This window comes from Salarias fasciatus, chromosome 8 (genome assembly GCF_902148845.1).
Source record: "Salarias fasciatus chromosome 8, fSalaFa1.1, whole genome shotgun sequence".
Classification (NCBI taxonomy): Eukaryota; Metazoa; Chordata; class Actinopteri; order Blenniiformes; family Blenniidae; genus Salarias; species Salarias fasciatus.
The window spans coordinates 14112734-14135948 of NC_043752.1; the positions used below are offsets into that span (position 1 = coordinate 14112734).

Consider the following 23215-nt stretch of genomic DNA (forward strand, 5'->3'; position numbering starts at 1 on the left):
TTACCGGTCCTTGGCCACGCCCATCAATATACACCTGTCGACCAGGAGAAGGAAGTAAAGCTTATCAAGAGGTTTTCTTAGGCCAAATGGGAATAGAGTCCTAGACTTAAACAGCGATGATGATCAGAACATACGCTTTCTGCCTTTTACTCTTGCTCTTTTTCGTACATCGGGCCGAAAACACAGGTGAGACATATACGTACTTGGGATTTGTCGATATGCATGTGTGTATGCATGTGTTCTTTTCATCCGAAGAAAACAGGTCACCGATTACTTTCGGAATTACATCTAAAAGTTTTTTTGTACCTTTCTTTTTTGTAGACGTTTTGGGTGGATTAACAGAACAACTTTCCAAGTACTCCATTGTGAATCCTCAGGTGATTCAAAGAAAAGGACGGAGCATCAACACGTCCGAACTGAAAGAGGTAGATACGAAATGTAATTACTTACGCGATTGATATTTAATATAACACCACCTAATAGTGTATTTCCATTTTTAACAGAATTATGACGATCAGATATCATATTCACTCAACATAAACGACAGAAAGCACATTCTTCATTTACAGAAGAACAGGTATGTGTAGAGCTGGTCTTGGGTATTACAGTCAAAGGTTGCACAATAGTTTTCAGTGCACGTAATATATTGCTTTCCCAACATTTGCTGACATCATTTTTTCCTGCTGATCATGCTTCAGATTAAATATCCTGTGTTTTTCATTGCTTCAGAGATTTTCTGCACCCCAGATTTCTACAGGGTTCATCTGATTCCACCAGGAATTCGTCATATTCATGGAAACATGTAGGTTTATACAAATTGTTGAGGGTAGCAATTGTAAGTAGATTTTAAAAAAGAAAGAAAAAATGCACCACTAAACTTTTTTTATCATGATTATCCCCCCATCCAGATGCAGTGCCATTACCATGGAGAGGTTGAAGGATATGAGAAGTCATTAGTGGCAGTGAGCACATGTTCTGGTCTCAGGTTTGAACTTCTTTCATACCAGTTTAAGAGATTGGATCTGATTAGTAAAAAAAAATCCAGTAATGCATGTAATAATTATGATATGGATTTTTAAAAATGTAATTCCACAGGCTTTGCTTTGAAAATCAGTTTGACTGATGACTTTGGTATTAGACATAAGTTGGCTGTCAACCCTGGGTGCAAAACCAGGTGGTTCGAGGAAGGGCATCCATTTATCTATTGATTGTTTTGTTTTTTTCTACAATGCAAGTTTTCATTTCCTGTGTTGAACCCAGTAAAAGGCAGAGGTAGAACAAACACCCCACTAGTTTTATTCTGTTTTTTGGTTATAATACCATGAAGCTGTGCCACATATCTGCTTTAGTACAGACTTGGGAGATTTCTAGTTTGATTTATCTGTTCTGCATTGCCTCTCTGCAGGGGTGTGATTGTCCTCGGAAATGAGACCTATGCACTTGAGCCTGTGCCCCGTTCTGCCTCCAACGACCATCTTCTATACCTCCTGAAAGATCTCCAGACAGAGCCTGTCGCTTGTGGGGTTGTAAATGAGGACACAACAACCCACGAACCCTTCGAGCCTGGCCAGTCGCTGACCTCTCTACTGCGGGTGAGGATTCTCACCAACATCATGGAATATTTGCACTTTGAACTGCTTCCAAAATGAATTAAAAGTCTGCAAACTTGAATGACTACTTTTCGTTTATAATGTCTGTTTATTTAACAGGAAAGACGCAGTTTACCACAAACTAGCTATGTCGAGCTGGTTCTCGTTGTTGATAACCAGAGGGTGAGTGCCTGAGTTTGTACATATGAATTTTGCCTTTGCGTAGCCATCTGTTACTTGTTTTTTCCCTCAGATTTAAATTCCTTTTTTATGTGCTTTAGTCTATAGTTAAAAAAAAAACACAATGCAACTTACAGTATTGATATGAAGTGTTTATTTCCTCTGTGCTTTTTCTTTTCTCGGTCATTTTGCCAGTATGTTTTCAAGAATCGAAATGAGACGGCAGTAGTGGATGAGATGGTGACGATGGCAAATCTACTGGATGGGGTGAGATTCAAAGTAGTTTGCAAGATAAAATATACTTGGTTGTTTGGTTCTAAGTTTGGTTTTATTCTGTATTGATCCTCTGCCCTCTTACTCTTTTATTTTCCATTTTGTGTTCTAGTACTACAAGCCGTTGAACATCCGTATTGTGCTGATCGGCGTGGAGATCTTTAAGGACAGCAATCCTTTTAGTGTGGAGGGCTCTGCTGGGGAGGTTTTGAGAAGGTTTGTCAACTGGAGGAAAAGTACTCTGATACCAGCAAAGAGACACGACATTGGTCAACTCATTGTGTAAGTAATGTGTTTTACGGAAACTGCACAGTCTGAAATGGAAACGCAAACCTGTGATTAACCTCTCGGCCCGTTTTTTTTGTCAGCGGTCGGCCATCGTCTTACTCAGGCGTGCTGGGCATGGCCTATGTGGGCTCAGTCTGCTCGGTAGCTTCTTCTGGAGGAATCAATGTGGTCAGTGTTTCTTCCCTTTGGCTTGTCGCACCAGTCAGCTCCATGTTGACATAGCACTGCGAGCTTCTGCTTTGAAATCGATGCCTGTTGAATTATTGATGGCATGTTGTAGAAGTGCACTGTACACTCATGCTTCCTCGTCAAACGGGTCAGACTTGAACATAGTTTGACTACGCTCCATGACGAGGCGATTTTGTTTGGATGGTAAAAGCTGTGATGTTAATGTCTTGATTAATTAATTTCATACTAAGTACAATTTTCGTTTTGCGTAAGAACACTTGGACATGTAATGAAGGAGAGATGGGGGACGAAACATCCCATTTTTGGATTGGAAGGTTTCCCACTCGACCAAAGTTCCTTGTATAATTTATGTTTGACTGGACTGTTCGTTGAAACATGCTTGACGAATACGTTTTTGGCAAATTGTTGTTTTTTTCTCTTTTATTTCATACAGTTCGGGAATGACAATTTGGCTTATGCTTCCACTGTGGTGGCTCATGAGATGGGGCACAACCTGGGCATGAATCATGACTTGGCTACCTGCGAGTGTGACGGCAGAAGCTGCATCATGTCAGCGACTGCAGGGTAAATATTGCCCACATACGGTCTCGTATTTCATTTATATAACTGTGCAAGTTTTTATGTAGCAGTTATGTGCAAACAAAGAGCATATTTTGAATAAATGCAACTGAAAATTCTTAAAAAGCTGATTATTTTTTTTCCAATGCTTTCTGAATTTGAATGATTTGTTCTGTGAAACTGCAGCGGTGCCACCACGTTCAGCAGCTGCAGTGAGGATAACTTTGTGAGTCTCATTCTTCGTGGAAAAGGGACATGTCTGAGAAACCCACCGTCGCCGTCTGATGTGATCGACAAAGCTGAATGTGGCAACGGCCGCCTGGATGAAGGGGAGCAGTGTGACTGCGGCAAACCAGAGGTAGAGAACTGCCAGTCAAACAAACTCTGGAAATAAGAGAAATCAATGCTGAATTGTTTCTAATTTAAAGTTTTATCATTTCCCAGTTGATTTAATGCACAAGGTCAAATGTTATTTAAATACATATTTTCCCTGACATATATTTCAGCTATAAGATAATGGTTTTACATTTAGATGTACATCTTACAAAAGTAGATGAAATTGTTCTGTTTGTGTTCACTCTTCAGATTTCACCTTCAGCCCTTTTTTGTGCTTTTTTTGTTCCTAACAGGAGTGCCAAAATAAATGCTGTGATCCCAACACTTGCACATTTGCATCCTCCTTGGCCAATTGTGCTGATGGAGCCTGCTGCGATAACTGCCGGGTATAGAATGGGTTACTCACCACTAAATGAACTGAATGTGTTTTTTCCTCAAAAGGTAACATTGACAAGTGTTTTTTTTTTTTTTTTTTTTCCATTTCAGATTGTCGTGTCTGGAACGCCATGCAGAAACTCTGCCAACACCTGTGATCTCCCCGAGTACTGTGATGGCAGCAGTGCCTTTTGTCCTGAAGACTACTATAAAATGGATGGTCTGCCCTGTGAAAACGCCGCTGCGTACTGCTATGAAGGTCGCTGTCAGACATACGACGACCAGTGCAAGCAACTCTTCACACCAGGTGAGTTCAGTTATTTGGTAACGCTTGAGGAAAGTGGAGGATTTGTCCTCTTCGTCAGTCTTGGGTGTGTTTACCTATTACCAGTATACTTGATATACCACTCTGTGTAATTAACATGAAAAGTCTAGAACATGTTAGTCTGAATTCCATCTGAAATGAGTTCACAGTTTTTGACATTTTTGTTTTTAATTCATTCTTTTTCTTTTTTTTTTTTTTATACAATTTCTCTTCTGAGCAGATCCTGCAACAAAGGCAGATGACATCTGTTTCAGTCATGCAAATACTTTGGGAAATCTGTTTGGAAACTGTGGCGTCACCAGCAGTGGAGCGTTCATAAAATGTGCAGTAGAGTAAGCGCTCTGGTTTTTATTCATCGCATGTTATGAAAGAACTTTCGGGTATACTATTGTAACACTGACAATAAAAAAATTATTTATTCCAAGCATATATCACTTCAGAATTGAAAATTCAAATCCATTTATTTGTACTTATAAAGCAGTAGGAAGAATTGTGAGGACTCACAGCTGTTTTGATCCTGTGCTGCAGAGACGCCATGTGTGGAAAGGTGCAGTGCACGAATGTGGACGTGAATAACCCGCCTCCTGGTGCCCAAGTCACCATCCAGATAATTCAAGGGAAAACTTGTGTTAATGCAGACTTCCACTTGGGCACAGACGTGCTTGATCCCGCCTATGTTAAGCCTGGCAGCCCTTGTGGTGAAGGAAAGGTAAGCATGCTACATGCAAAGGTCTGATGCTACATTTCAAAGAGAACGACTCAATGGGAATTGATGTGATTTAATTTGTTCCCTGGAAGCATTTTCAACGTTTGTATTACAAAATAAACGAATAAACTGGCATTTTTACGTTTTTCCTGCATTCAGGCCTGTCTCGACTTTCACTGCGTGAATGCTTCTGCTCTTCTGAGCAATACTGACTGTACCGCTGACAAGACCTGCAACGGCCGAGGGGTAAATCCACACTTCCTGTTTTCTTTGATCAGTCGTAAGCGTGATCCTGACTTTTTAAAATATTGCTATTTTATTTCCACAGGAGTGTAATGATCAAGGGAACTGCCACTGCAACAATGGCTGGGCGCCTCCCTTCTGTGTCACGGCAGGACGAGGCGGCAGCATAAATAGCGGCCCGGCGATGATAGGTCAGTTCAAGCTGAAAAAGACTTCAAGAGGAAGAACACAGAAAGTCTCAGAGGCTCTTTATAAAGGCTGACTTTTCTTGTTTTTCTAATTCATTTTGGCTGATTATGGAAACAATATAAACACATCTCTAAAGGCATCACTAAATTTAATTTTAATCATGGAAAATGGGACTGATATGAGCCATACATGCTTCATATGAGTCAGTCATAAAGTGTTATATCCTCCAGGGGTGAAAGTAACAAACTTGCTGTGATTAGCGAGTATTTGGGCTTACTTTTCTACCCTCATAGGTAACTTTTCTCATAGTTAGGTGTAACTTATACCATAGAATCTATAGAGAGAAATTTTAAATTACTATTTACAGATTGTATCATTATAGAGATTTCATATAAGGTTTGCTTTTTTAAATATAGAAACTATTAATTGACCTTTATTGACTATAATGTAAAACATCCATAGATTCAAAAGTACCATTTTTGGCTGGTTTGGAAAAGAGTACTGTGGACATAGTTACATTTTTGAGTAAAATTCCAACAATGTAAACAGTAGGTGTATGAGGATTTTCAGTTGTTTTTCGATCTCTGTTGGTTTGACTGTGGTAGTATTTTCCCTATTTGTGACTTTTTTGAATTGGAAAGTTACGATCAAGCTCAATTCTCACTATGAATATTCTGTTGTGTGTTTTTTTTTAAATGTTATGAAACGATGTGTCACTGATATTTTCAGTTAATCTAACATAAAAAAAAAGAAGTAACATCTAAAAGGCATTAACATCAATTTATATAGTATTCCTAATGTACATCTGACCGTTTCACCACAGATTACTCGCTCAGGAATGGCCTGCTTATCTTCTTTCTCCTGGTGGTTCCTGTCGTCACGCTTGTCGTTGTGGGGCTGCTCTACGTCTATAGGCGACAGTCCTTCGACCCTTGCATTAAAAGAGGAGTGAAGTAAGCATCAGCTCATCCTAAAATTATGTATACTGATTAATTTTACTTTAAGGTTGTATTTTGATTTATATTGTGAGTTTCAAAAGAATTATCCTTTTTCAGGCCTCATAATACTCAAAACAGAAATGCAAATCAACAGTCAAATGCCCGTGTTCAAACACCTGCTCCAGGACCAGATAATGTGAGTAGGGTGTTTTCAGTGTTTGTGTAACAGTCACTTTATTGAGAAGAGAGAAATGTGTTTAATGCTGAGGAAAATCCAATTTCACTCAAAATGCAGATCCGATAAGGTAGAAATTGAACAAGTAAAAATTGATACAGTTGAGTTTTGAGTATATCTTTAAAAACTGATTTTAATTGTCTTTCTTTTCTCTTTTAATTCTAGCGGCGTGAAAATCCATCTACAATCCCACCACCTCAGTCTGAGTATGAATTAACTCCTCTGTGTGTTCATTCACATGCTAAAGTATTCTTTGCGCAAGCAACCCTGTATGACAGATTTATAATTAACTTTCATCATGATTGATCAGTTTCAGGTATGGAGAAATGGACTACTGGAGCGCAGCTGAAAATGATCCTACTCCAAAACCAACATCTCATGTTCAGGGACCTGGAGCGCCGAGGCCAATCCCACCAAAAGTGCCACCCATTTGATACACACTTCATTTTTTTTTTTTTTTTTTACATCTGTGACGTTTATTACAGCTCAAGATTCTTCTTCAAGACACTGCATAAATCATAAGATCACTACTTTATTCCAGCATTTTTTAAATGTTGGTAGTATTAAGGGGGTGGTGGAAACTTCTTAATATTTATTGAAATATATTTTACTAAGCTTTAAAACAAATGGCATGTATATAAAGGGTGAAAATATGAAGGAACAAAATGCATATTAAATCTTTGATGCTAGAATTTTTTCCGAAGTATTGAAAAGCCTTTTTTTTTTTCTTTTTAGGATTTTTACTGGGTGTAATTCTGATTTAATAAACATTATGAGAAATGGGACATTTACATTATTGTTTTTTTTCACATTTAAATTTCATAATGTTTCAAAGGAACAAATGGCAGATATGTAAGATATATCATGTGATGCAAAAAATAGGTTTGGTTTTTGCTTGTTGAGTTGTTCAAACAATCATGGAAGTTGTGAGATGCTTTCATGATCTTCTCCTATTTGAATTAACTAAAAAGACACATTGACAGGTGTAAAAGTGTTGATTATATGACTTTAATCTCTACTTGTGGTCCTGCATTGAAAACATATCATGCATAGACATGATAACTAATGAACAAAAACCAGTTTTCTTTGGTCGTAGTCCTTAAACCATCTGGTAGAAACGTTTTGTAGCCTTGTTAAAATACATGTTATTCTACTACTCCCTTTTTGAAACTGATTTTTAAATGGACTTTTTCACCCCCTTAACGCATTCAAGATAGGGAAAATGTGTATTATTGTAGCAACAAGTGGACAGGATTAAAAGGGTAGAAAAAGAATATGAAACAATAATGTATTAACAGGATAATAATAACCGTGACATTTTTTACATTTTTGTATGCTCATGTTGGTAATGACTGGAAATGGATATTAATAAAAAGTGTGGTGTGTCATATTGTCCAGATTCTGCGTGTGTGTTGACAAGATGATACTGATGTGAGCTACTTATTTGATTTTTTTTTTTTTTTTTTTTTTAGATATTATCTTATTTGTGTATATTATTTTGGCCCTACCACTGATTGTTTAAAAGCGCTGTATAAATAAAGATGGTTTGAAGTGAGCTTCCACTGAATTTGTAGCCGGAGGTCACGTGACTTTCTGTAACGCGGAAGTAAACACGACATTCCCAGTGGAGCGCAGCATGCGGAGAGCCCACCGTCAGCAGCCGGGTTTGTGAATAGCTCTGGCTGCTCATGGCAGCAGACGGGGCGGGGGTGGTCCGCGGGGCTGCCGGCTGTCTGTGTGTCCTCTGCGGGCTTCCTGCGGCCGGAAAGTCGTCTCTGGCTGCCGGGATGCTCGCTGCCGCTGCGCGGCGCGGGTGGAGAGCCGCGGCGGTGGAGTACGACCGACTGATCCCCGATCAGGCTTTCAGGGCCATGGCAGTGGAGGACGGTGTCAAACTGGAAGACATGGTGAAGACTGAAGAGCTCATCGGCATTTCCAGCTTGCATTAAGTTGATCCTTAAAGTTCTGTAACATTTCACTGATGAATTAATTTCTTCCTCGCAGCACAGCCAGTGGAAGCTCCACAGACAAGCAGTGCTGCAGTGTCTCGAGCAGTTCTTGAGGAACCCTGTGGAAGTGATGGCAGATCAGCCGAGCAGCTCTCGGATCAACAGCGAGGCCTGGGAGCGATGCATTCAAGGTGTGCTCCATCCTGAAGGGTCGAACGATGACCCCGCCCCCCTCCTCTTTCTGCTGGATGACAACTTCTACTATCCAAGCATGAGATATGAAGTGTGCCAGCTTGCAAGAAAGTGTGAGTGCTTTTAATCGTAAAATTTCTCTGCCTTTATTCTGCATTGCACGTGTTTAAAGATTGTTGGGTGTTGCAGGTTCGCTGGGGTTCTGTCAAGTCTACCTGCAGTGTGATTTGGAGTCCTGCATCAGCAGAAACCAGAGCAGGTCCACGCCGGTTCCCTCTGAAGTGATACTGGAAATGGTAAAGCGATTGGAGCCTCCGAATCCACAGAAGAACTCATGGGAGAAGCACAGCATTTCATTGAACACTACCGAGAATTTATCTGAATGTGATATGTAAGCGTTGTTCTATTAACATTTATCGATAAAGCTCATATGCATATATTTGATATATCAGTGATTTCTCGTTCATCTTCAGTCAAAGCGTGATGGACTTGATCTCCTCTGCCCTGAGGAACCCACTAAGTCCAGTGGAGGATAACTCTGAGCAAAAGGTGCCAAATGATCTACACATGATGGTAGATTTAAACTATAATCTACAGAAGTGTGTGTTTGATCTGTGTTGCAGGAGGCTGACCGTTTGAAATGTGCCAACAGCGTGATCCACCAGGCTGACCAGGCCTGCCGGCGCTTAATCTCTGAAGCCATGAAGACCGCTCGAGGTCAGCCATCATTGACCACACTTAGCGGAAGACAGTGCAGTTTGACAGAAAACCTCGACGTGTTTTGTTTCAGAAAGCCGGCTCTCTTCTGAACACATGCGGACTGTGGCCGCCCAGCTGAACGAGACCAAAGCAACGTTTCTTCAAAACCTGCGGACGCAAATCCTGGAAGAAGTGCCTTTCATGCAGGAAGAGGATGTAAATGTTGAACTTGTGGTTAAAAAAGCAGTGGCCATTTTTGATGAAAAAAGGAAGGAACTTCTACTTGGAATAATCAACAGTCAAAAATGACTCTTTTAATCAAAATATAAGTTGAATTGAATGTCAAATGCAGTCATTGTAATTGTACTTGTTTTCAAGTAAAGACATCGTACAGCAGAACCACTGAGACATATTGAAACAAACTCAAAATGTACATATTTTTGTTTTATTTTTAAAATAAACTGAAACATCTTCAAAAAAGTATTCAAAATGCATTTAAATAACATGTGTCCTATAAACATGGTACAACACAGGATTCAGCAAGAAAGAAACAGTCTTTTTCCCACTAATTTAGGACAAAAACTTACAAACTTAGTTCAGGAACCAATTATATATAATTTAAATATTTCATTTTTCTAACCAAGATGTACATAAATTAAAAGCAAATAATATAAATTCATTACAAAGTAGCATTACTGTATATTACATGTAACAGTGTGATGGTTCCACCCAAACAAAGTTACATGGCAATAGCAAATTGTGCTTTAGTGTACAACAAATTAGTATATATATGCACAGGGCCACAAAATATGAGAGTTTAGAATTTCTTTTTAAAAAAGCACAAGAGTTAAATAGAAAAAAAAAAAAACACTTGAGAACTGAGATCTAGCTAGAATATAATACATTGGGTTATCACTGGAGCGAAGACAACAGGTCTAAAAAATTAAGACATTTAAATATTTGACACATATCCTGCTTAAGGTTCTCTCAGGGAAAAGAGTGAAGATAATTAGACTAAGAAGGAACATTTTGTGTGTAAAGACACTATAGTCAGTGACACAGTGGTCAAACTGACAGCCTCAGTGCAAACAAAGATGCCGAGATTTCAATAGTTAGCCAACTAAAATAGTTATGGCATGTCATGTAAAATTGAAAGTTATGAAAGCACTGAGTGATCCCAAGAAATTGATAAGCCAACACAGAAAGAATGCTGCATTGACAAATAACACTGGCGAGAAGGAATTAACTAATGGTGGAAATGGAGGTGGCAACTACGCTGTGTAAGTAGAGGTTTTAGTGCATATGTATATCCATCCAGTTATTTCCTATCCTCCTTTATCAAACTTGGAGACATTGGAGCAAATCTCCACTGACAACACAGAGACCTCAAGAGTGCTAACCACCATACCACTGTGCCGTGGGTTTCCACAGTCACAACCATAGTGAAAAATTCAAGTTTGGAGTCACAGAGTGTAGAAAAACAAAGGCCTGACCTGATTGTAGACTTGAAAACGTTAGCTGTAAGAAACTGTTAAAATATTCACTTCTTATGTTGGCCACGAGCGAAATGACAGGCAAAATCATATTTGTCCACGCACATGTGGCCACAGATGTTGCACTGGAATGGATGTTCATAGCCATGGCAGCCCATATGAATGGTGTAGAGGATATTGTCCGAGAAGCGAATCTCACAGTGCTGACATTTCTGGAGGAGCTGCTCGTCCGCGGCCGTCAGAGCGGCGGTGGGGGTGCTTGGCTGGCTGTTGCTGACGCTGGCAGTCAGAGGATTCATGCTGTTCTCGAAGTCCAGGCCGGGAACAGGACTGCACGCGTGGTTAGGAGTTCCCGGCGCGCCATTTAAACATGTGACCTGCTCACCAGAGATGTGCTGGATGAGGATGGGCTTCTCCTCTCTGAGGGACTCCCGGTCCGGGGACGCAGGGGCCTGAGAGTCCGGGTGAAGGTCGGCCAACTGGCCAGCGAGGGTCGACAGCTGGTCCAGCGGGTTCTTGTAAGTCAAACTATTCCCACTCCTGATGTGAGTCTCATTCTCATCCAACCTGGGAGGGTTCTTGTACTCACTGCCATTTGAATGGTGGACCTTGTGAGGCAGGTCGGTCAAATAATCCGACTTTGGCATAACCATGGACGAGGGGCTGAAGTTAAGGAGGAGCCGCCGGCCGTAACCCAGCGAGCTCGTCCTCTTCTGCAAGGAGCTCAACACTCTCTTATTAGTAAAAGGGGAGCGCATGACTCTGGTTGGCAGGAGCTTGTGGCGCCGCCGCCGGTGGTGCGACAGGTTGCTGCGGTCGCTGCATCGAAAGGCACAGAGGTCACACTTGTACGGCTTCTCCCCTGTGTGCGAGCGCATGTGGGCTTCCAGGTGGCGCTCGTATGCAGAGGCAAAGGGGCACAGCTGGCAGCGGTGAGGCTTTTCTCCTGGTGGAAGAAATATGAAGGATTTCAACAACTAACTATGGTACTAAATCCTCTCAAGGTAGAATGTTTATGTAATCAGATTAGTTGAGGTAATTAAACAGAAAATCATGCACACTGCTCATCCCCTCACATAACTTTGTGCGTTTGTTGTGCAATATATAGTGATTAGGAAGGAACAATTTTCAACAATTCTTGATGAGGGAAATACTGACACTATTCAAAGTTGTTTTTTTTAACTTGACTGATGCAAAAAAGTCCAGAAAATGTGTTTTTCTAATTAGCCCTCTATTTGCTGGTTATTACATGCATCTTATTCTATCTGAAAAAAAACTGGGAATATTTTGGATGTTATGTGTGAACCGAGCATGCTAAAAACATTAGATCTGACTGAAAAGAAAAAAAACATTGATGGATGTGTGTCCTTATTAGAAAAGGATTTTGCTCATCAGGTCAATCAGAGACATTCTACCCTTATTCAAGAGGCTTCACCAGTTCATGCTGTTTCCTAGTCTTCCAAAACCTATGAGCTGAAGGAATGTATAATACAAGACTGATTTTACAATGAAATGGCAGTTCTGCCATGTCACAGGTTGATCTTTCTTTTCATTGTCTCTCCTCCAACTGCAATACGCCTATTATTAATCAGTACTTTGACTTGGAGGGGATGAGAAGGAATGAGCAGGAAAGCACTCCTAAAACAGGAGTTGTAGAGTGACTAATTCTTTTTCCTCTATGCATATTTAGGTGTTAGGCTTTTGTTCTTACATTTCATCCAAATTTGGGCTGGAGATTACAAGTAATTCAGTAGTTTGTCTTCCGTGTGCTTGATTACTCCTTTGTTCCTGATGGAACATAAATCCTATATAAACTATACGTTCTCATAAAAAAGTGCAGCATTGTTTCAGCTTCTTTGGTAAGCAGGTTTTTTAGAGGGCATGTCATGAGCCAATCTTTGATTTCCCCACAGCAGCTCATCTCACTGATCCTCAGAGGGATCACTGACCTGTATGGATGCGTATGTGCTCTATCAGACGAGCCATGCCCTTGTTGGCGTAGCTGCAGTAGCTGCACTTGTATTTGCCGTCGCAGGTCCTCTCCAGGCCGTCCACCTGAACGTCTGGCCCATCCTCCATCGACAGGCTCACCTCCACCGACGGGGGATCCAGGCCGTTCTGCTCACACCTCGGGACAACTACACACACAACACAATTCAATCCTCGCACTCCCTTAATAAACCAAACAGGCATTGTGTGTGATGATTCCTACCGGCCTGATATGGCTCTGCTGTCTCCTTTTCCCCACAGACTGAGCCTGAGATCATGTTGACATGTTGGGTCTGCTGGGTCAGGTACTCCTGAAATTCCTTCACAAAATCTACCGGCTCGGACTTTACCTCTTCCATATTTCCCCTTCTCAACAGAACCTGAAAAGATCCAAATGCAGCAGCGAGTGAGCGGGTAACAATCCTGCTTTGACAGCAGACAGCTGTTACCCTCCGGCAGCTATGTTAGCATGCGTAAACACAAATCATGTTCAAGGATAGCCATTAGCATCGCTGCTAACGCCATCTAAATAATCGTTTGTCATTTTAGATACGTAAACTTAAAAGTCTTCTCTGTATATCCAACATCTTACCTGTCAGAGACTGGTCACGTTAACTGTCATGCAAACAAAGGAGCTTGAAAGGAGCTGCGGCGTTAGTTTAGTGATTAAAATCGTTACCCGGTAAACCAGTGAAGGTGTTTCGGATCAATTGGATTCCCTGTTAACTGAAGACCGACTTCCTCTAGCGTTCGCTGTTACTTTCAGTAGCATCAGACTCACGAAAGGTATCACACTTAAACCTTATCATTATATGCGTTTCGATAGTTTTAGACAGGGCAGCTACAGATTTCTGTTGGTTTTTTGACATCTGTTGTTAAATGTGCCAACAACAAGGAACGCTAAAGGAAACTGGTCACCATTTAACAGGGAAACGAGTTAATCAGAAACACCGAACCGCTTCCCTTTAAACGGTTTTGGTCCTGAACGCAACTGTTGCCTTCACTGACCATCGGGAGAAAAAATAACAGCCGAATAAATTTCTGAAGACCTTGAAAACAAACAAACTTCACTTTAAAATGTATTTCTTCCTTTGATAAAATTAAGCATAATATAAATGAGAATCTAACATTTTAAACTGTACATTTCCTTCAAGCTAAAATGTCCAAGGGTTATTGAAACTGTTGTTTCTGCTCCGGTCCGACAGGTGGCGGTAATGTATCTTAAAGCTGGTTCTCAAAACTCAAGAACAAGCGGTGAACGTTATGTAAACATTTCGTAACAATCATGGCTGCAGCACCTTTAGCTCGGATCCTCTCAAAGGTGAGATTGACTTTATTAGACATCTTCATCTGGTGCTTTAAGATAATATTTGCATGCGTGTCGGAACATCTTCCCGAAAGTAGACGTTCTTTATCTTTGATTTACGGATTATGCCAGGCTAATGTTTCCTTATCATGCTAACAGTCAAAAGTAAGTACGCACATAGCCATTGCTGTTGTTTCCCAGTCTTTCAGACAGATCGCTCGGCCATGGGGAGCATGTCAGGCTGGGTGGAGAAGCAGCTCCACCAGATCAGCTCCAGACATCGCTTCAGATGAGGCGAACAGAGCAGCCTCCTTCCCTCCGCTCCAGACCTTCTCTGAGGAGGAGGGCATGATGAGGGAAGCAGGTGAGCAGGGAATGTTTTAGTTTGCTCCTTGGAGCTGAGAAGAAACCCCTCTGACCCTGAACATTTGTGTTGTTCCACAGTGAAAAAGTACGCACAGGAGTGCATCGCTCCTCACGTGGCAAAGATGGACGCGAATTCCTTCATGTCTGATGAAGTGATCAAATCCCTCTTTGAACAGGGTGTATGTAATACCTTATTTCACAACAGATCAGATGTCATAACACATTTATTTCCTTGAAGTCACTGTAATTCTTTTCCTTTCACAGCTCATGGGCATTGAAATCGACCCAGAATATGGAGGCACTGGCTCCACATTCTTCTCATCCATTCTTGTTATTGAGGAGCTGGCGAAGGTGGACCCCTCCGTGGCCGTCCTCTGTGACATCCAGAACACGCTGATTAACACGCTGCTTGTCAAACTTGGTAACCCGGCCCAGAAGGAGAAGTACCTCAGCCGACTGTCCACTGACATGGTGATTAATCCGACCTTCTTGCAAGAAAGACTCCAGTGACTGTAACAACCACACAGTTAATTCTGAGTGTCTTTGTCTTATGTGTGACAGGTTGGAAGTTTCTGCCTCTCTGAAGCCGAATCCGGAAGTGACGCTTTTGCTCTGAAGACTCGTGCTGAAAAACACAAAGATTATTACATAATAAATGGCTCTAAGATGTGGATCAGTAATGCTGAGCATGCAGGGGTTTTTCTAGTGATGGCCAATGTGGATCCTTCTGCTGTGAGTGTCGTGTTTTCATTCTTAACATTTAGAATTCCACTAGTTACTTTATTTGTTGATTTTAAAATGATTGTTTGAGTGGATTTCAGACCTAATTTACAGATGATAGAGTGCATAACTGTACTGTTATATGACTGCACTCCATGACTTGGTGCTGCTCTGACTTTTTTTTCCCCTTGTTTCTTCTTTGGCAGGGATACAGAGGCATCACTTGCTTTATTGTTGACCAGGGCACTGAGGGGCTCGAGATTTGCAAAAAGGAAGACAAGCTTGGTCTGCGTGCGTCTTCCACCTGCCCTCTGAACTTGGACAATGTCAAGGTGAGTCCAAATGCTGCAGACTATATGGGACCAGCATCCAGTCGATTCATACTTTGGTGTTAGAACAACACCAAAGTATGAATACTAAAAGTACTAACTCTCGGCTCTCTGCTGTAGGTACCAGAAACAAACATTTTAGGGGAGATCGGTCAAGGGTACAAGTACGCCATCGGAATGTTAAATGAGGGCAGGATTGGAATTGCAGCTCAGGTAAAACCATCAGACATGTCTCGTGTGTCTAAGGTGGAGCTGTTTGTTGTGCTGAACCGGTCCTGGTCTGTTTCAGATGGTTGGACTGGCACAGGGCTGCTTCGATCACACGATTCCATACACCAGGCAGAGAACGCAGTTTGGGAAGCGTGTCTTTGACTTCCAGGTTCAGACTTGGCCTCTAATGATGATCGTCTCATCATGTTACTGAATAGTACAGTTTCTAATGACGCTGTGGTTCTTTGTGCATTTCAGGGCATGCAGCACCAAATCGCTCACGTAGCAACACAGATTGAAGCCGCCCGGCTGCTGACGTACAACGCCGCTCGTCTGAAAGAAGCAGGGAGACCTTTCATTAAAGAGGCCTGCATGGCTAAATATTTCAGCTCCGAGGTGAGCTTTTGCCTGATTCACTGAGTACAGTGACAATATTTCTGACTTTTTTCACCCATGTTGATGTATATACACTGTTTTAAATAATTTCTCTGATACCATTAATTATTATTTATTTGCTGTATGGTAAAGTTAATTCTTCCAGAAACTAACCTGATCATTCATTTTATTTAAACCCTTTAGAGCCACCATGTTGTCTCTTTTGCTTCCATTCCCAGGTTGCAACCCTGACTACATCAAAATGCATCGAGTGGATGGGTGGAGTCGGCTTCACCAAAGACTATCCTATCGAGAAATACTACAGAGATTGCAAAATTGGTGAGCTTCTCAGAACAGTTTTGCTATGAGTTTATAAATACAAGCTTCTTTGCCTCGTTTCACACTGTCAGGCTTTTGTTTTGGGAGGATGTTTTGACAGTGTGTAGTTTGTGTAACCATAGTAAAAGCTGCTCTGGGTGAAGGACTCCCCTGTGAAGGTCAGGTGTCGTCGTGTGTGATTGGACCACAGTGGGGTGGGGAGAAGCCCTGATAGCTGTCGCTGTAATCAGACTCTCCAGGAATTCCCCTGCCTGCCCCCACTCAGAGCTGCCATTATACCAGCGCGCAGCCAGAGACGCTGCCTTTCTTTCATCGCCGCCATTTTGGCTCCCCGGCTGTCCAGCTGCAGATCTGAATAATAAACCTCCTTGTCTCCTGGCGGTGAAGGCTGCTGGAGGGTTTTAGCATATTGGATGTTTGTTTTGTCCTTCAAGAATTCATTCTAATGCTTGGTTTTGTTTCTTTGCGCAGGCGCCATTTATGAAGGTACGACAAACATCCAGCTGTCCACCATGGCCAAGTTCATCGACAAGGAGTACGACTACTGAGACCATCCGCCTGATCGACGGCACTTTGCTGTGTTACGCGTGGTTTCTGTGTGAAATGCACATCTATCGACCTGTAACCAAACATTGCATTGATACACTGTATCAACCGTCAAACTCTTGGTTGGTAATCATTGATTCGGTTCACCGTCTTCCAGCCTCAGTTAACAGTCTCTTCTGTTGTCGTCTTAGGTCTGAGCTGCAGAAATAATCTTTACTCAACTTCTTGAGGTTTTTCTTCAGCTTGATCACTCAGCATTTTAATCACAGTTTCTGAACTTGCATTTTATAGCAAAGAATTCTATCTATTTCTCAAGCGGCGCTTTAACGCCGAGAATAAGCACATTTAAAAGATGTATGTTACAAACTGCATAGAATTACTCTAACACTCCATTTTTTTCCCCCCTGAAATCACTTTTTGAGGCTCCTTTGCATCTCTATAACTTGCATCAAATTGATGTAAATAAACAGTTATTCGTCTTCTCTTTTTTAACTTTGTTGCGAAGTCAGCGAACTTTCCAGAAGACTCCCAGTGTTTTGCAGTTTGAGTTGAGAAATGTGACATTTCATGAATGTTACATTATTTAATGCACACAACACATCCTGTTCTTTGCAGGTGATAACTGTTCACTTTTCCAACCCTGGACATTAACTAAAAAAATAAATTCTTAGATGAAAATTTTTTTTTTGTGAAAATTTCGTTAAATGTGAAAAGCACCTTTTCCTGTCAGTTCCATCTGTGCTGGTTTTCCTGTTTCCTAAAGTTGCGAGTAAGAGTTGAAAGAAGGGGCTAGAATGTAATATAGCGAAACTAAATATTTAGGATTTTGTCATTTCAAACCTCTTTTCAAAGGATATCATGCTGGTATAAACTTGCTTTCAGATTTATAAAGTTTCATTTCATTGTTACTGATACTATGGTTACAGTTTATCTTGTTTTAAATGTCCGGTCTGTGTTGATTTTTATACATTTTAGCACCTTGATTCACTATAATTTTTCTTGTAGTTAAGATGTAGTGATGAATAGTTTAAGAACAGGATGTTGTGTTACAACACAGATTATTTTCTCATGTTTTTTTCAGAGATTGTAACTTTTGTGCCTTCAGAAAATCGGTTACTGCAATCCAGTGTGATTTTTCTTGTCATCATCGGTGTGTGGGATTTTTTTTTTCTTTTTTCTTTTATAACACACCAAGCAGTTATCTGTAAAACATTACTAGTATTATTAAATATGATTGCCGCAATGAAGTGGATCCTCGCTTCACTATTTCCCCACTAGATGGCAGTGTTTCCTTGGCTGACGTTGATCCTGCAGCCTTTCAGCAGAAGAGGCGTCAATTATCATTAACAGCCTGTCACCTCTAATGATATTTTATCTGAATTTAATTATGTCGAAGAGACGCTGCCTTTCATAATGAAGTCGTTGATGATCTTGTAGGTGAGCTTGATTAAATTTCCACGTTTGTTCTGTTTAACTACCTCATTTTGAACGTTAGTGCTGTGTCAATGGTTTTCTACAACCTTTTTACAAACAGCTGTTCTCGTTTGAAGATGCAAGTTTAGTAAAACACAGTTCCTTCACAGTGCTTGGTATTTACGAAGAGGTGTTAAATGATAGAAATTCAGATTATTAGCAGCAGTTAAATGTAATTTTCCAAGGATTTAAATGCTCTTAGTGATAGAAAATCTCAAAAAGTTCTATTTATCTCACTATTTGCAGGATATCCTTCAAAACAATGTAAATCTTCTGTGATCACCCGATCTCTTTCACATATGAATAACAGTTTTCCTCTTTTGCAGCAATGGTGAATTCAAACCACTTTATTAATATCAATAATCCCACAGAAATTACCTGAATATTCTGTATATAAGGATAATACTTGTGGAGTGAGTGTAGCAGGTTGAAAATGATCCTAAAAAAAAAAAAAAAAAGAAACAATATTCATGATATCAGCTCCATGACAGAAGAGCATCCGGAAAGCATAATTCCAAAAGCACTTGATTACCCAAACGAAAAAACACAGGCCTGTGTTGGCATCATTGATCGAGTGCGCTTTGATTTCCCCTCTTGTCCACCCTGACTCATGCAGATCCTCTGTTTAATGAGCATAATCAGATGAAAACACAGCTATCTGTTTTTCACTCTGCCTTGGAAAAAAACGCAGCCCGGCCGGCCTCTTTCCTCCGCCCCCATCTTTAACACAGCCATGAGACCTCTAATTATGCAGGGATTCAAGTAGCTGTTCACAAAAACACCGTGTTGTCCTTTAGAGCTGGAGAGCGCTCCACGAGCTGAGAGGACAGCCTGCATGTTTGTAGGTTGAGCAAATTCAATTTGTCTGATTAGTTCTCTGCATATGCTCCGAGTTTCATCCCGCTGGCGCGTCTTAAATCCACCACGTGTCAGGCTTCTGTGCGTTTAATTCCAAACTTAAAATAATAATTGCCCTCGTTAGTGTCGGGACGTTATTTTATCAATGCTTCAACATTGCTCATTTTATTTTCATGTATTTATTTATTTATTTGCAGAAGACAGTATATTTGGAGCAAGGTGCGTTTTGGAGACCACAAACCTCCACTTATCTCCTCTTATTAATACTCATTATTTATACAGCAGGGGGCGGCATTAAATTGATCATTTTCTATCTGGAATTAATTGCAAACTATAATATTACTGAATGGCAGAACCATAACAATAAATTCCATATTGTCACAATTGCTAGACTTTCACTTAAATAAATAAAACATTTTACTCTGCCATTTTGATTGTATCTAAATTACATCTTAAAATATTATTTTACGCAACTCCCTTCAGCCTGATCACAATTATCATCCTGATTTTAAATAACCCGCACAATGACCCTCTAAAGAACTCCATCTACTTGCTCGTCGTTTTGTTTTATCCTCTCCTCAGCTGATCACATCCATCTAAATGTTTCAGGAAGCAGAGCTCGTGCTGTTGCGCGCACCAGAGACGAGACCGTTGTCATCCTGCTGCGGCGGATCACAGGCTGAGGCTGCCCCCGTGGGTTTGCAGGCTTTTGTACAAAGCTGATGCAAAAAAGACTTTATCACGACGGTAAGCATTCAATTTGACATTCGCCTGTAGCACTTCCCAGCTAATGGAATTACACGGCAGTCAATAAGATCTGGTCCAGGTGAACCGCGCGCACGAGCACAAAGTTCAACAGAGTTATCTTACAATGCCAGAGACAAATAGGCCAAAAAGCAACAGGAAACAAGCAAATCGATAAAGCTTCTTTATATATATAAATCTCTTCCGCAAGAATAAATAAAGTCTTCACTTTTATTTATTTTTTTTGAGTCTGGTCCTTGAATTAAATATGCGCATTTGCATAATAACAGAGATGTTTAGCTCTACCTTTGAGCGTGATTATCTCTGGATTATTAATTCAATTTGCTGACAGGTGATTGTGGCGCGTGCACGCCCCCCACCAAAAAAAAAAAAACCCGAAACATTTCCCTCTTTAATCTAATTGGATGATAAGTGGGTGCGCACCGTTCCATCCGCCCGCAGCCAAAACGCTTGCGCTGCCTTTTTTTTTTTTCTTCTCCGGGAGTCTATTCTTGTCACAGCCCCTCACGGTTTCATCTGCAATCCCATTTGCTATTGTACCTGCCCAATCGCAGAGACCGAGCGCGTTTTAACTCGGATGGCACTTTTTATTTCACCATTTCAATCCGGGGCAACTTTGATGAGGTGCGCTCTCTGCCCGCCGTCGTCCTCGTCAAGGATCCAGCCGGACGCAGCCTGCAAAGATCTTTAAACCAACATCTATACTTTTTTTTTTTAAAGCGCTTTCATCGTTGATGGTGATTTATATCGGTCAGTGAGGGGTGATGGCAGACTCTGACACGCAGGAGACTCGCCAACAGACCAAAGACTCCCCGTTCTCCATAAAGAACCTGCTGAATATTGAGGACAAACCCACCAAGCAGAAAACCCTCCTCGGTTCATCCAAAGGAGTTTTTGAGGGCGCCCTCTTCTCCCGGCTGGGCGACTTGTCTTTCCCTCGGTTTGAGCTGCCAGCGCAGAGACTCGGACTATCCGCGCAGTATTTGGAGAGGGCTTCTACCTGGTGGTACCCATACACACTGGGGACGCACTTCAGGACTGCAGGTAAATTATTCTACTACTTTTCACATGCAATAACGAATTTTGATTTCCTGTCAACAATTTTTTTTTAAATCTGTCATTTTAAATGGATTTGTGATAATAAATTAAATAAATAAAAGCGCACTCATAAAAGGAAGATGCTGGCTTTTATTTATTTAAAGGATACTGTTAAATGTAATTTTTCTGCAGGATCAGAGAAGGTCAGCCTGAGAGAAAGCTCGCCGGCTCCGGACAGGCGCTCCCCGGATTTCCCCAAAAGCGACCCAGATGCCAAAGAGGAGAGCGCGGACGACGACATCCCGCTGGACGAGAGCGACGCGGAGGAGCCAAAGAAAGAGTTAGACCCGGAGGAGGACGAATGGAGGAGGAAAACGGACGAGCTGGACTCCGAGAAGAAGCCGTGTCGGAAGAAGAAGACGCGCACGGTGTTTTCCCGGAGCCAGGTCTTCCAGCTGGAGTCCACCTTCGACATCAAGCGCTACCTGAGCAGCTCGGAGCGCGCGGGCCTGGCCGCGTCGCTGCACCTGACGGAGACGCAGGTGAAAATCTGGTTCCAGAACCGGAGGAATAAGTGGAAAAGGCAGCTGGCCGCGGAGCTGGAGGCGGCCAACCTCAGCCACGCCGCGGCGCAGAGGATTGTGCGCGTTCCCATACTTTATCACGAGAACGGCGCCCCCGAGACGAGCGGGGGTCCCGTCACAAACTCAGCAGGGAGCCAGTCCCTGCTGGCTTTTCCCCACCACATGTACTATTCACACCCAGTCCCTCTGCTGAGGCCTGTTTAACACCGAGGGGGGCCACAAACCGCTGTACAGATGTTTTTCAATTAGACTTACTCACTGTAGAAAATTCCAACAATTTTGTATATTTTGTAGAATCTGTGAACCCAATATTTATTATTATTATTATTATTATTATTATTATTATTATTATTATTATTATTATTATTATTATTATTATTGGTGCTTCTGATAAATTTTGGGAAATTATTGTTTATATTGGGCATATTATCACATCTTATTGGTGAATCTGGAAAAAAAAAGGGTGGATATATTTGGATGTAATGAGTTGGGAGTGTGTTTGTTTTAAACAGGGTTGGCTGTCTATATGTATTTACAGAGATTTGTGTCCGTGTTTGTAGCTCAAAAAATGTGGAATTGAATATTTTGATATTTTCCAATATTGTGCAATACTGTTGGCTTTCATGGGGCGAAACTGGCCTCCGTCACCTACTTCATTTTAGAGATTTTTTTATGCGTAGTGGATGAGGACAATCATGTGATCTCTTAAAAACGTCCAGAAAACTGCAGGTGACACAGGAAATTGTTTTGTATGTTTGGCAGTCATGTTAAAGCCATTAAGAGCCAAAAACAGCTTTTGTTTTGTGTATGATTTTCTTCTGATATTGTCATTGAAATTCTGTATATTAAATGAGCTGATGAGTAAAGATTCGTTTCAAAAATAATTTTCTATCACATATTATTTCTGTTTTTATTAAAGTTTCATGACAGGTGACAGATTTCAAACATTTCTGAACGTATTTTGCCGTATCAGGGATCAATGATATCAAGGAACAGAAATTGGAATGAAATTCTCTGCTATTGATTAATTAATAATGAGTATAGTATAGAATTTAATCACAAATAATATTAGTCCATATAATTTGGCGTTAAATAAGTATTGTTGATATTTCATGAGCCCATAGGACTTGGGTTATGATCATGGATAAAGATTTAATATGAGTTGTGAAAAACAATGATTGGGGAAAAAATGTATAAATTCAAATGCTGGATTGGTCTAGAAGCCATGTATAACACGTATTAAGAATTAAAAGTGATCGTTCTGTTCTCTTTGTCTGAAAAGGTAAATGAATGGTTAATTATACAGCTCATCTTTTGGCTTTAATCGGATGTTTTTCCATTGCCAAGGTTTTCCCAAACTGCAAGAGGAATGTGAACGAACAATATTAATGTCGATACATGTCATTTAGAGTGACACATGTTCTGTTATATTTAGAATTTTTTTAAATACCAATTTAAACATTTCCTATTTTCAGTTTTATTTCATATTACATTTTTCTCTTGTATTTAAATCATAATATACGTGTCTTTGTTAAAATTAAAATAAACACGTGTCTCTGA

The 23215-nt window shown here is 40.9% G+C and overlaps 5 protein-coding genes across 6 annotated transcripts; 4 read left to right on the plus strand and 1 right to left on the minus strand.

Moving 5' to 3' along the window:
* Nucleotides 1-39: 39 nt before the first annotated feature.
* adam9b (ADAM metallopeptidase domain 9b) lies at nucleotides 40-7979 on the plus strand. 2 transcript variants are annotated; one of them, XM_030098097.1, is made up of 22 exons: nucleotides 40-186; nucleotides 322-425; nucleotides 504-577; nucleotides 730-802; nucleotides 909-985; nucleotides 1406-1592; nucleotides 1710-1772; nucleotides 1965-2036; nucleotides 2155-2324; nucleotides 2411-2498; nucleotides 2953-3083; nucleotides 3264-3435; nucleotides 3707-3799; nucleotides 3900-4095; nucleotides 4334-4445; nucleotides 4642-4822; nucleotides 4979-5065; nucleotides 5148-5253; nucleotides 6075-6204; nucleotides 6307-6385; nucleotides 6590-6648; nucleotides 6735-7979. In XM_030098097.1, exons 1-22 carry the CDS (start codon nucleotides 117-119, stop codon nucleotides 6856-6858), a joined length of 2448 nt encoding a protein of 815 aa, XP_029953957.1. In that variant the 5' UTR covers nucleotides 40-116; the 3' UTR covers nucleotides 6859-7979. The 2 variants fall into 2 exon arrangements, with proteins under 2 accessions (XP_029953957.1, XP_029953958.1); XM_030098098.1 differs by having other exon boundaries at nucleotides 6590-6630.
* Nucleotides 7980-8035: 56 nt separating this feature from the next.
* On the plus strand, nucleotides 8036-9741 carry pstk (phosphoseryl-tRNA kinase). The gene is made up of 6 exons (XM_030098782.1): nucleotides 8036-8331; nucleotides 8429-8678; nucleotides 8755-8956; nucleotides 9039-9114; nucleotides 9189-9282; nucleotides 9356-9741. Exons 1-6 carry the CDS (start codon nucleotides 8113-8115, stop codon nucleotides 9571-9573), a joined length of 1059 nt encoding a protein of 352 aa, XP_029954642.1. The 5' UTR covers nucleotides 8036-8112; the 3' UTR covers nucleotides 9574-9741.
* On the minus strand, nucleotides 9554-13551 carry LOC115393674 (zinc finger protein Pegasus). The gene is made up of 4 exons (XM_030098781.1): nucleotides 13339-13551; nucleotides 12970-13126; nucleotides 12707-12895; nucleotides 9554-11703 (listed from the first exon to the last, which is right to left on the minus strand). The coding sequence occupies exons 2-4, from the start codon at nucleotides 13103-13105 to the stop codon at nucleotides 10805-10807; spliced, it is 1224 nt and encodes a 407-aa protein (XP_029954641.1). The 5' UTR covers nucleotides 13106-13126; nucleotides 13339-13551; the 3' UTR covers nucleotides 9554-10804.
* A 421-nt stretch (nucleotides 13552-13972) lies between these two features.
* Nucleotides 13973-18180, plus strand: acadsb (acyl-CoA dehydrogenase short/branched chain). The gene is made up of 11 exons (XM_030098789.1): nucleotides 13973-14067; nucleotides 14254-14416; nucleotides 14497-14597; nucleotides 14683-14889; nucleotides 14980-15150; nucleotides 15345-15470; nucleotides 15588-15680; nucleotides 15757-15846; nucleotides 15936-16073; nucleotides 16292-16391; nucleotides 16863-18180. Exons 1-11 carry the CDS (start codon nucleotides 14032-14034, stop codon nucleotides 16937-16939), a joined length of 1302 nt encoding a protein of 433 aa, XP_029954649.1. The 5' UTR covers nucleotides 13973-14031; the 3' UTR covers nucleotides 16940-18180.
* Nucleotides 18181-20769: 2589 nt separating this feature from the next.
* hmx3b (H6 family homeobox 3b) lies at nucleotides 20770-21872 on the plus strand. The gene is made up of 2 exons (XM_030098368.1): nucleotides 20770-21077; nucleotides 21264-21872. The coding sequence occupies exons 1-2, from the start codon at nucleotides 20798-20800 to the stop codon at nucleotides 21857-21859; spliced, it is 876 nt and encodes a 291-aa protein (XP_029954228.1). The 5' UTR covers nucleotides 20770-20797; the 3' UTR covers nucleotides 21860-21872.
* Nucleotides 21873-23215: the final 1343 nt, after the last annotated feature.